Genomic DNA, 12,084 nt, shown 5'->3' with positions numbered 1-12,084 from the left:
GCCTGAGAAAGCCGGCAGCTCCACAGCTTGGTTAACATGAAAAGCCGAAACCACCTTCGGTAGAAAGGAAGGCACCATTCGTAATGAAACCCCCGAATCCGAAATCCGCAAAAATGGCTCCCGACAAGAAAGAGCTTGGAGCTCTGAGACTCTACGAGCCAACGTAATGGCAACCAGAAAGATAACTTTCAAAGTAAGGTCCTTCAAGATTATCCTTTTCAGAGGCTCAAAGGGAGCTGAAACTAGAGCTTTGAGCACCAAGTTCAAATTCCAAGACGGACAAGCAGGTCGCTCTGGAGGTCGCAAATGCCTGGTGCCCCCTAGAAAACAAACCACATCCGGATGGGCTGCCAGAGCCACACCATGAATGGTACCATGTAAACAGCCAAGTGCCGTGACTTGAACCCCCAGGGAGCTACATGACAAGTCCTTAGCGAGCACAGCCTAAAGAAAACAGAGGACATCGGACACTGACGCCCTGGTGGGAACGATGTCCCGCTTGAGACACCACGATTCAAAAATCCTCCAGACTCGAACATACGCCAGGTTGGCAGACATCTTTCGAATTCAGAAGCGTTGTGATCACAGCCGGAGAATAACCTTTACGACTCAAGCGACGCCTTTCAAAAGCCATGCCGCGAGACAAAAGCGCTCCACTTCTCCAAACAGACAGGGCCCTGATGCAACAGATCGGGAAGGTGGGGAAACCGCAGAGGTCTCTCACACGCCAGGTTGAGGAGATCGCAAACCAAGGACGTCTTGACCATTCTGGAGCTACCAAAATCACCTCCGTAGGATGGAGCGCTATACGCCGAAGCACCTTTCCCATCAGCGGCCATGGTGGAAAAACGTAGATCCAGGATCCCTGTGGACCAGGAAAGCATGAGTCCATCCACTCCTTCGGCCCCCGTCTCTCTGCGTCGTCCGTAGAACTGCGGGGCCTTAGCATTCCGAAAAGTCGCCATGAGATCCATGCTGGGCTGGCCCCATGTCCTGCAGATAATCCGAAAAGCCGCGTTGGACAGCTCCCACTCCCCGGGATTGAGGTGGTGTTGGCTGAGAAAATCTGCCTGTACGTTGTCTATGCCGGCTATGAGGGACGCTGCGAGGCTGACCAGATGCTGCTCCACCCAGATGATTAGCTGATGAGCCTCTATCGCCACCGGTCGACTTTTGGTTCCTCCCTGGCGATTGATATATGTGACCGAACTCTGACTGCCCTTCCTTGGATGAGAGGGCAAAATGCCTGAAGATCTAACCGTACTGCCCGAGTCTCCAGCCGGTTGATCGACCATCGGGACTCCTCGGGCGACCAGCATCCCTCACCGACTTTCCTCTGCAAACTGCTCCCCAACCAGAGAGGCTGGCATCCGTTGTAAGTACGATCCAGTCTGGAACTTCCAGGGGAACTCCCCAAGAGAGATTGTCCACGACTAGCCACCACCGGGAGTGGGAGAGGAAGGTGAAAGAGCTCAGAGACTGGGTTCCAACGGGAGAGCAATGCAGACTGTAAGGGCCGCAAATGATCAAATGCCCAAAGCACCAGGTCCAAGGTGGAAGCCATCGAGCCGAGCACCTGCAAGTAATCTCGAACTGTGGGAGGACTCTTGAGTAAAAATCCCCGGACTTGGGTTTGCAGCTTGACAATGCGGTCTGCAGAGAGAAATACCCTGCCTTGCTGCATGTCGAATAATGCCCCCAAATATTCCAGGGTCTGCGAGGCACGAGTCTGCTCTTGGAGAAGTTGATCACCCAGCCCAAAGACTGCAGTAGCTGGAGAACCCTGTGAATTGCTCTCTGTGCAAGGTCGGCCGACTTCGCCCGAATCAACCAGTCATCCAGATAGGGATGCACCAAAAGTCCTTCTCGCCGAAGCTGCGCTGCTACCACAACCATCACTTTGGTGAACGTCCGAGGTGCTGTAGCGAGACCGAAGGGAAGAGCTTGGAACTGAAAGTGCTGATCCAGGATTGCGAAACGAAGGAACCTCTGGTGATCTGGTCTTATGCCAATTGTGCAGATACACCTCTGTGAGATCTAGGGATGCCAGGAACTCCCCCGTCCTGACTGAGGCGATGACCGAGCGAAGGGTTTTCATTCAAAACCGTGGAACCCGAAGGCACCTGTTGACCGACTTGAGATCCAGAATGGGCTTGAACGTTCCTTCCTTTTTTGGAACTATGAAGTAAATGGAGTATCGACCCGTCTGCCTGGCCTCTGCTGGTACGGGAATGATTGCTTCGAGCTGTAGCAGACGCTGCAAGGTATCCTGAACCGCCCAGCGTTTGGTCGCATATTTGCAAGGGGAGACCAGAAACTGGTCCCAAGGTCGCCATGCAAAATCTAACGTGTAGCCTTGTTTTATCACAGTGAGTACCCATTGATCCGTTGTGATCTTGGCCCATTCCTCGAAATATAGGAACAGTCTGCCCCCCACTGCTGGTATGGAATGGACCGGCGCCCCTTCATTGAGAGGATTTGGACCACAGAGCGGATTGAGACGCTCCTCCTCGTCCGAATCTGCGGCCATGAAAGGGCGGGGACCAGGCCTGCTGCTTTGGTTGTGCTGGCCGAAATGAAGAAGTAGCTTCTGGTTGGACGATATCGACGATTTCCGCGAAATCTGGCTCTAGTGGAGAAGGACCCCCGAGACCGAGGCCTGTTCTCTGGCAACTTATGGATCTTGTTTTCACCCAAAGACTGAATCATATCCTCCAATACCTTGCCAAAGAGCAATTTTCCTTTAAATGGCATAGAACCCAGCTGTGCTTTGGAGGACACATCCGCTGACCAATGTCATAACCACAACAGTCATCGAGCCGCTACTGCCAACACCATGGATCTTGCCGACGTCCTTAACAAGTCATGAAAGGCATCAGCACAGTAGGCCACGGAGGATTGTAACCGACTTGCTTGAGTGGCCTCCTCCTGCGAAACCTGGCATTGGCCTGCAACTGCTGTACCCAACGGAGTCTTGCTCTCATGGCAAAATTGCTGCACATAGCCGCCCTGACTCCCAGAGCGGAGACTTCAAAAATTCTTTTAAGCTATATCCCCAATTTCTGGTCCTGTAGGTCCTTAAGTGCAGTGACCCCCGTAACAGGAATCGTGGTCTTCTTGGTAACCGCAGAAACCGCTGTGTCAACCTTGGGCACCCGCAGCATCTCTAAGGCATCCTCTGGCAGAACTTATCCATGGCCTTTCCCACTTTCAACCCCAGTTCCAGTGTATCCCATTCCCGGAAGAGTAAATCTGTAGCTGAAAAATGAAAGGGAAAAGCGGTTGCCGGCCCTCGCAGGCCCAACAAAACAGGATCCATTTTACCTAACTTAACCTCTTCAAGAGGACTCTCAATGCCCAGCTCCATCAGTATAGCCGGATAAGAGGAGCAAGCTCAACCTTGCGAAAAAGGCGAACCACCTTGGGATCATCACCCTCCGCCGCCTGCAAGTCTCTTATCGGTCCCTGCGGCTGCAATTCGAGATCCGCATCCACCCCCAGCGGAGAAGAAGGCTGCGGATCTGGGTCCCCAGGATTGGTATCCTGACCCGAAGTATCCGAATCCGGCTGAGGAAGACCGGGACGGAGCGAGCGCTTAGGCTGAGATGGACCCCTCTCGCCTCGAGGGTGAGCGTGCTTCCTGGCACGAGATTCCCACCCCCCCAGCGAATACTTTATCCGTTGTGCGCCTCTTGTGTGATTTCCGTGCCCTAAAAGCCTTATGCAGCAGTAAGGCAAACTCTGACAAGAAGGAAGAAGAGGAGTCTGAGTCCGAGACCCCCTCAGAATCCTCCTCCGTAGCAGGGGAATCAGGCTGCAATGGCCTCCTGCCAGCGGAAAAACTTCACTGTCAGCCTGAGTTGCAGCCCTGAAGGACTGCAAGATGGCCTCCGTTCCTGTGCTAAGTGAAAACGGATCAATTCCAGCCTGCACTGGATCAGCCATGGTCGTTGAAGAGCGGGCAGACCTTGCCTTTGCCAGATTGCTAGATTTTGAAGTGCTGGAGGAACCTTCCCCACCGCCCCCCTCCGCAAGCATGCAGAACACAGCCCCTCCCGCGAGAGACGAGCGCGGCACGAGGCAGCCCATGGCATTGGGAGAGAGAAGAGAAACCAGCGGCTCAAAAACGACACCCCCCCCCCCCCCCCTGGCTTCGAAATACGGCGAAATTACCCCGGAGGGGAGAGAGAGCCTGCCCGCTGCTGAAAGCGAAAAGAAGATAAATTGTATTTATTTATTTATTTATTTATTTTTGTCAAACCTTGCCCTGGCTGAGGTCCACGGTGCTGATCCTCAGGGTGGAGTGAGCTGGGCTCCCCGGTATCGCACCCTAGCTGCCTCAGAGAAATGTGAGAGTCCTCAACCCTGGCTTGCAGCTGCCTCAACCAGCCGGGGATGGCCCTTGCAGGGCCTACCTACCCCCTGGGAGGCTGTCCTAACGTAGAAGACCCGAAGTTTCAGTTTTCCTCCTTTTTTTTTTTCAGTTATCAGAATAAAGAGAGCCACTAACAGAGAGAGAAACAAAATTCCCCTAACTCTGACTAACTTTCCTAAGCCAAACTATTTCCACAAAGCAGACTGTAGGCTTTGCACCCCCACCATCTGCTGGAGACAGAAGAATACTGCCGGACTGTAGGTGGCACCATCCAAGGTAAGGCGGAGTTTGTTTTAAAAACATCTCTGTCTCCATCTGCTGGAAGGGGGGGCAAAACCCAGGAGTCTGGACTGATCCGGATACGTACAGGGAAAATCTCTTTCCAAGGCTCCGGTCTTGCTTTGTTTTTTTCACATCCAAAGAAATTAACAGGAAAGTAAAGTTTTAAGAAAATGCCTCACGCAAAAGATTCAGAAGAAAACATGAGTCCATAAGGCAAAAAAATACATAAAAAGGTTGCAAGGTAAAACAGGTTTTTATGTTTGCTCCTGAAAGATGAGAGGGGAGGAGGAAGAGAGTCCCTGGGATATGGAGGCTTTGCTAAGACTGTGTTCTGCATTTTTCCCTCTTGCTTATTACCGTGTTTCAGAGGAGCTGATGGAGATTATTCGGAAGGAGGGTCGCAGGATGACATCCGCGCAGCCATCAGAGACCACGGTGGGAAACATGGTGCGCCGAGTGCTGAAAATCATCCGGGAGGAGTATAGCAGGTCAGCTGATTTTGTGTACTCTTGTGTGATTAGGCTTAAGCCTCCTTTGTTGGTCCGTGTTCCACATCTCCTGCTGTAACCATGATCTGTGTCTCTGCAGGCTTTGTGGGTGCAGTGAGGAGAATGACCAGCAGGAGTCACTGCATAAACTGCTCACAGCTGGAGGGCTCAGCGAAGACTTTAATAAACACTTTGCTCCTTTGAAAGGGAATGTGATGGAAGCTATCAATGAATTGCTGACAGAGCTGGGTAAGAGATGTAATGCCCCTCACCTGCAGCTCATTGAGCCAGGTTACAGATGGCATCTAATTCGCCTGCTGCTGACTGAGCTGGGTAAGATGTGCCATCCCATCAGGCCCCTCGCTGGGTAAGAGATGTAATGCCCCTCACCTGCAGCTCATTGAGCCAGGATAGAGGTGGCATCTCCCTCACTCACTGCTGACTGAGCTGGGTAAGAGGTCCCATCCCCACGACTGATTGAGCTGATGTGATTCTTCCTGATCTTGCAGAAGGAACACTGGATAATATTGCGATGCAGGCCTTGGAACATATCCACTCGAATGAGGTGATTATGACCATTGGTCGTTCCCGTACTGTTCGGGCATTCCTGGAGGAGGCAGCCCGCAGACGCAAATTCCACGTCATTGTAGCAGAGTGTGCTCCTTTTTGCCAGGTGAGGCCCATGTGATAGAGCAAAAATTGAAACCTTAACGATGGTGGCAGGAAAGGAGCCCTTGGTCTACCCAGTCTCCCTATTTTTTCCTATCAACTGTTCTGTCGCAGATCTTCTTCAATCTGGTCTTCTCCCTCCCTCCCTCCCTATCAAAGGTCCCTTTGTTCCTGTTTATTTTTTCAATTTAAGTCCACAAACCTGATTACATAGCTAAAATACAAAACAACAAAATACATCATAAATCATATGACAATGCATCACCTGGAGAGCAGGCCCTTGCTACAGGATCCTTTCCTGCTGTACCAGGTTGATGCTCTCCCATCATGAGACCTTCTTCCTCCAAGGCAGCACCAGGGCTGCCAGTCTGAAGTTGGGACTTGACTACTATGTCCCTGAAGGTCTCATCTATATATCTCTCTGTCTGCCTCAGCTCCTCCAGGTCTGCCACTCTAGCCTCCAGAGATCGGACTCGTTCTCTGAGAGCCAGGAGCTCTTTGCATCTCATGCACATGTACAACTTCTCACCGGTGGGTAAAAAATCATACATGTGACACTCGATGCAAAAGACTGGGAAGCCCCCCTCTTGCTGCTGGACTGCTGCCTTCATCTCAGATTTGTTCAGTTCCTAGTTAAGTTTTAGGTTGCTATGGGAGTGGGAATGTGTCTAATTAACGTCCTTTAAATGTATTAGTGTATTCACTATATATCTGGTACTGACCTACAAGGGAATGATGAAACTCTTGATAAGGCATGGGGAATATCTGAATTTAAGTTAAAAGGCCTTTTTTTTTTTTTTTAGTGTGAAAGTGTCACCTACCTATAAATTAAAGGATGAGCTAGGGGTGGATGGGAGAGAGACAAACACACAAACCTGCTGGTTTTTGCCTGCCCTTTGATCAGCTATTTAATACAAATACAAACAAATCCTGGTTGTTTTGCCTGCCTTCTGACTATCTATTTAATACAGACACACAAACACACTAAAGAATATGCCCCAATAGTTTACTTCTCCCCAAAACTAGCAGTACTTACCGCTCCTTTTCAGCCATCAGCAAGGCGATCCTCTCCTCTCTGTGCTCCCACTGGATTGTGGGTTACTGAGCTCTTCTCTTGCAGTGTATTTTTTGGCTGCATGTTCCTGGGTTGAATAGGCTAAGATATTGAGGCTTCATGTATTACAGTCAATGCCTTTTTTTTTTAAATATCATTCAGCACCTCCATGTTTAAAGTTTGTACATTAATTAGCATTTACTGCGACTGCTCCCCTTTGTTTAATCACTTAGTGTCCCCTTAGTAAGTAATGAACAGTTGTCTGTATTTATTGGCTTTATGTGACCCGGGTGAAGAGGCTCGGTTACTGGGAGTTTATGTATTTATTTATTTACTATTGCCAGTGTCTTCATAAATTTGGCTCCTAGCCTCAAATGTATTCAGTTTGCACATTAATTTACATTCCTGCAGCTGCCCCTGCTGGTTATTCCCTGAATATGCAATCAATATTTGCCTCCGTTGCTGTTATTTCCATCTTTATCCTAGAATCACTTGTGGGTCCCTCCTGACGCAACCCCATGTCGGGCCACTGTATTGATCTGAATGCTTTTTATATTAAATTAGTTCAGCCACCATTTTAAAATGTTCAATCATTTCCTTTGCTACATTTACTGTTTCATGTGTGCTTTGTGCAAGTTTAAAAACAGCCAGTTCACAGCACTTGTCTGTTGGGTTTGCAGGGAACCTGTTCACAATCATGGCTCTGCTTGTTAACAGGAAGAGAATGCAGGGGGCAAAAGTAAAAATGCTACAAGAATACCTGAAAAAACATAAGACCCCTGAAAAAAGCACCAAAAGCCAAACTAAAAAGGCTGTCAGGATGCAGGCAGAAAGTGCCTAAGCTTTTTTTGCAAGAGGTGGTGTCACTGCAGTCCAGGGTCTGCAGTGTCTTCTAGCAAAAGTACAACTGGTTTGTTACAGATCACCCTGGTTGCAGTCACGTGGAGCTGGTACATGCGTCTACCTCATTCTGAAAATCACCAGCGTGAGAAGCTGTGCAGGGACAGCGGCTGCAGGGGGATTTGTAGTAATAAATGATGTCATGACTTCACACACAGTGCCTTGGTAAATCCGGAATTATGATTTTGGCATTCATTTGGCTTCTTTTTGCAGGGTCATGAAATGGCAGTCTGTTTGTCCAAAGTGGGGATAGAAACCACAGTTATCACTGATGCGGCCATCTTCGCAGTCATGTCCCGTGTGAATAAGGTTAGTTGCAGGGCTGCTTGCTGCAGAGCTGTCTTTGTGAAGAATATTTCTCAGGCACCATGGATCCCATTAGTATATTACAAAAAGATGCATCAGCTTAGTCAGTCTGGAATCTCTAAAGAGCTTCCAATGTCCAGTGTGTATTTGTTTGTTTTTACTGAATGTTTGCCCTAGGACCGGCATCCCCAAACTTCTAAAGAGAAGGGCCAGATAAATTTCAGATCATCAAAAAGGGGAGAGAAGCATCCAGATCTGGTCCATTGGTCGATTTAAAATCCTGGGAAAAGCAAGTTTTCCAGAGCCAGCAGGATAAATTAGCCACACTGTTTGGGTGATGTCATCCGACAGCGCACCAGGTGGAGCTCCCCAAGACTACAGAGCACATGCATGACAGGTCCTGTGCAATTGTGTGCTGTGACGCTTCATAATTAAGCTTCACCATTAAGGAATGGCTGTCCACAGAGGAGGGTGTGTTTGCATGGCTAATTCATCCTACGTAAGCAAACTTGTGTTCCCTGTACGTACCCGGATCAGTCCAGACCGTAGGACAGAGCCTACCCTGCATCCCTTCAGTATTTGTCTGTCTTTAGCAGATGCAGGCAGCTGAACCTGCTGCTCCCTTCCTTCTCTCAATTTCTTTTTACCTGTGAGATTTTTCCTTCTCCTGTGTTGTTCTCTATCAGATCAAGCAAGTATTACCTTATTTATATTAAAAAAAAAAAAAAGTGAACAATCTGAGGCAAGAGACAAGCAAATTCGGCACCTTTTGTGCACGGATAGCAGCACAGCAGGGTTCGTTTGCCTGCCTCTACTGCTCGGGCAGCACAGCTCAGCTGATTCTTCCTCCGCTTCTCTGACCTGACTTCATGCCGCGATCCAGTGGCTGTCTAGCCTGCAATTCAGCTCTCCCGCGATGGGCTCTGCTCTCACTGTTTGCCCAGAGGGGAGGGTCCCTCCGCGGCTGCAACAAAATCAACGGCCCGGGCTTGTCCCCCCAAACGCGTGACTAGGCGGTCTTCTAAGAAAACCCTGGGAACAGCGGCCAATTTGGGGGCAGGTTTTTCTCTAGACTCCAGTCTGCAGGGCTCAGGAGAGCCAGATTTAAGCCCAGTTAGAGCCCCGGAGGGGGATTTTGATCCTTCTCCCTCCCCCCTTGAAATCCAGACCTCGTTTTTCCACAGAATTTGTGCTTTTAATGCACAAATCATATCTAGCTAGTTTGCAGGAACAGGATGACCCTTCGCCAGGTCCCTCCCCAGCAAAGATCCCTTAGGTGCCCGCTCCGCAGCCCCCTCCCATACTGGATATGCAGGGCTTGGTCAGAGTGGTGCTGCGCCCTTCGGCCCCCCGCCAGACCCCCCACAACCGGCTGCGGTCCTTGATCCCCAATCAGGACTCTGACTTACTCCCGGGTCCTCCGCTGGAGGGTGACGACCCTCGTGTCCTCCTTTTGTTCCAAAGGGAAGAGTTGGATCCCCTCATTCCCTTTATTTTACAGGAACTGGGAATTGATGTGCCACTTGACGATACTGTTTCAGCCGCTATGCCAGCTAACGTGGACCCAGTCCTGGTGGGACTTAGGGCTCCTCCATGTACGTTCCCGTTCCATCCTATGCACAAGCTGCTGCTCCTTTGGGAATGGGAGTCCCCCAAGGCGGGGCTCCGAGTAGGGAGGGCAATGGACAAGCTCTATCCCCTCCCTGACGAATGCCTGGACATGTTTAAAGTTCCCAAGGTGGATTCCTCAGGCTCCACTGTCACCAAGCACACCACCATCCCAGTGGTGGGAGCCACGGCGTTGAAGGATGTTCAGGCCCGCAAACTCGAGCTTTATCTCAAGCACATTTATTTATTTATGAACTTTTAATATACCGATATTCGTAGGTCACATCATACCGGTTTACAATAAACTCATGGAGAAAAGGAAATAGAAATTACAAATAACCGGGAAGGGGAGCAGAAGAGGAAAAGGGAGAGAGTGGGGGTAGGGAGAAAGCCAGAGCATGAGGAGCGTGAAAAGCAAGAGTAGGAAAGAAAGAGATAAAAGTAGATAGGAACTGGAATAACAGTATTAACATAATCCTTACGTTTCAATAAATTACATAATTAACATTTTCTTATGATAATTGTTGGAGGGTGGTGTGGCAAGACGTGGTGTGGCGGGAGCAGGTGAGTTTAGGTTTGGTTGGTATCAGGGTAGGCCTGCAGGAAGAGCCATGTTTTGATGCCTTTTTTGAAGTTGAGTAGGGAGGGTTCAAGGCGGAGAGAGGTGGGGAGTGAGTTCCACAGGGTGAGTCCTGCAATGGTAAATGCTCTATCTCTGGTGGTGGAGAGATGAGCAGTTTTGAGCGGTGGGGTGTGGAGGGTGCCAGCTAAGGTGGCTCTGGAAGGACGATTGGAGGCACGGAAACGTGGCATTTCCTTGAGCCATGCAGGGTTGTTGCTATAGAGTGCATTGTGAAGAACGGTGAGGGTTTTGTATTTTATTATTATTATTATTATTTTATTATTATTATTATTATTATTATTAAGATAAATGTTAGTTTTTACCTTTTTGTTACCTATCCACTTGTTAATTGTAAACCGACATGATGCGATATCTATTGCGAATGCCGGTATAGAAAAACTTTAAATAAATAAATAAAATAAATTTTATACGGAAGGGGATGGGGAGCCAATGCAGATCCTTTAGGACTGGGGAGATGTGTTCTCTTTTCCGGGTGTCAGTGATGATTCTTGCCATGGAGTTTTGCAGGATTTGTAAGGGTTTGATAGTAGAGTGTGGGAGGCCTAGGAGGAGGGAGTTGCAGTAGTCCAATTTCGATAGAATGGTAGACTGCAAAACTAGACGGAAATCTTGGGCGTGGAGGAGGGGTTTTATTTTTTTGAGAATGTGTAGTTTAAAGAAACCCCCTTTTAGTAGGGATTTGATATGGGGTTTAAAATTGAGGTGTTGGTCTAATACAACACCTAGGTCTCTTACAGAGGGCAAGAGGGGGAGGCAGAGTGGCAAGTGGGGGTGGGGACATTGGCTGAGGCCTGAGATGTGAGTTCAGGATTGTTAGATATGAGGAGAATTTCTGTTTTGGTTGTGTTGAGTGCAAGCTTGGAGGTTGGTTAAGAGAGTGTTGATGGAGGCTAAGCAGGAGTCCCAGAATTGCAGAGTGTCTTTGATAGTTTTTTGGATGGGGATGAGGATCTGCACATCATCCGCATACAGGAAGAAGTTGAGCCCGAGGTCAGAAAGTAGGTAGCAGAGAGGGAGGAGATAGATATTAAAAAGGGTGGAGGATAGGGAGGAACCTTGTGGAACACCTTGCATGAGGGGGATGCGTGGGGATTGAGAATGGTCAATTTTAACTAGGTATTCTCTGTGGGTGAGGAATGATGTGAACCAAGAGAGTACTGTGCCGGATATGCCAATCTCTGACAACCGGGATAGAAGGATTTGGTGGTTGACAGTATCGAAGGCCGCAGAGATATCTAGGAGGGCGAGTAGATAAGAGTTTCCTTGGTCTAGGCCTATGTGAACTGTATTAGTGATTGCTAGAAGGAGGTTTTCAGTATTACGAACTTTCCGGAAGCCAAATTGGGAAGGATGCAGGATGTTATGGTCTTCAAGATAGTCAGAGAGTTGAGTATTGACTACTTTTTCAAGGATTTTGGATACAAAAGGCAAGTTGGATATTGGCCGGTAGTTGGAGGGGTCATTAGCATCTAAGGTAGGTTTTTTTAAGGAGGGGCTTGACAATAGCAAGTTTAAGAGGGTCTGGGACTTTGCCAGATGTAAGTGAGCAGTTGATTAGGTCTACAAGGAGTTTGGTTATGGAAGTGGGAATGGAGAGGAGGGTTTTTGAGGGGATGATGTCAGCAGTGTGGGAGGCAGGTTTCATCTTTTTTAGTATAGTTTCTATTTCCAGTGTGGAGGTGTTGTCAAAGGTGTGAAAAGTGATTCCATTGGTTTTGGTAGGTAGGGGAGGGGTGGAGGAGGGTTTGGTGGTGAATCG

The 12,084-nt window shown here is 48.9% G+C and overlaps 1 protein-coding gene across 1 annotated transcript in view; it reads left to right on the top strand.

The window, feature by feature from the left end:
• Positions 1-12,084, top strand: part of EIF2B2 (eukaryotic translation initiation factor 2B subunit beta) — a 77,777-nt gene that overhangs the window by 31,111 nt on the left and 34,582 nt on the right. Inside the window, exons 2-5 of the mRNA XM_029598420.1 lie at positions 5,025-5,145; positions 5,246-5,394; positions 5,655-5,818; positions 7,982-8,077. Coding sequence (XP_029454280.1) covers positions 5,025-5,145; positions 5,246-5,394; positions 5,655-5,818; positions 7,982-8,077 — 530 coding nt within the window. The remainder of the gene's footprint in view (positions 1-5,024; positions 5,146-5,245; positions 5,395-5,654; positions 5,819-7,981; positions 8,078-12,084) is intronic.

The sequence above is a fragment of the Rhinatrema bivittatum genome, chromosome 4, assembly GCF_901001135.1.
Source record: "Rhinatrema bivittatum chromosome 4, aRhiBiv1.1, whole genome shotgun sequence".
In the NCBI taxonomy this organism is placed as follows: domain Eukaryota; kingdom Metazoa; phylum Chordata; class Amphibia; order Gymnophiona; family Rhinatrematidae; genus Rhinatrema; species Rhinatrema bivittatum.
Note: the sequence above shows the minus strand (reverse complement) of the source record. Positions and strands in the feature narration are given on the sequence as shown.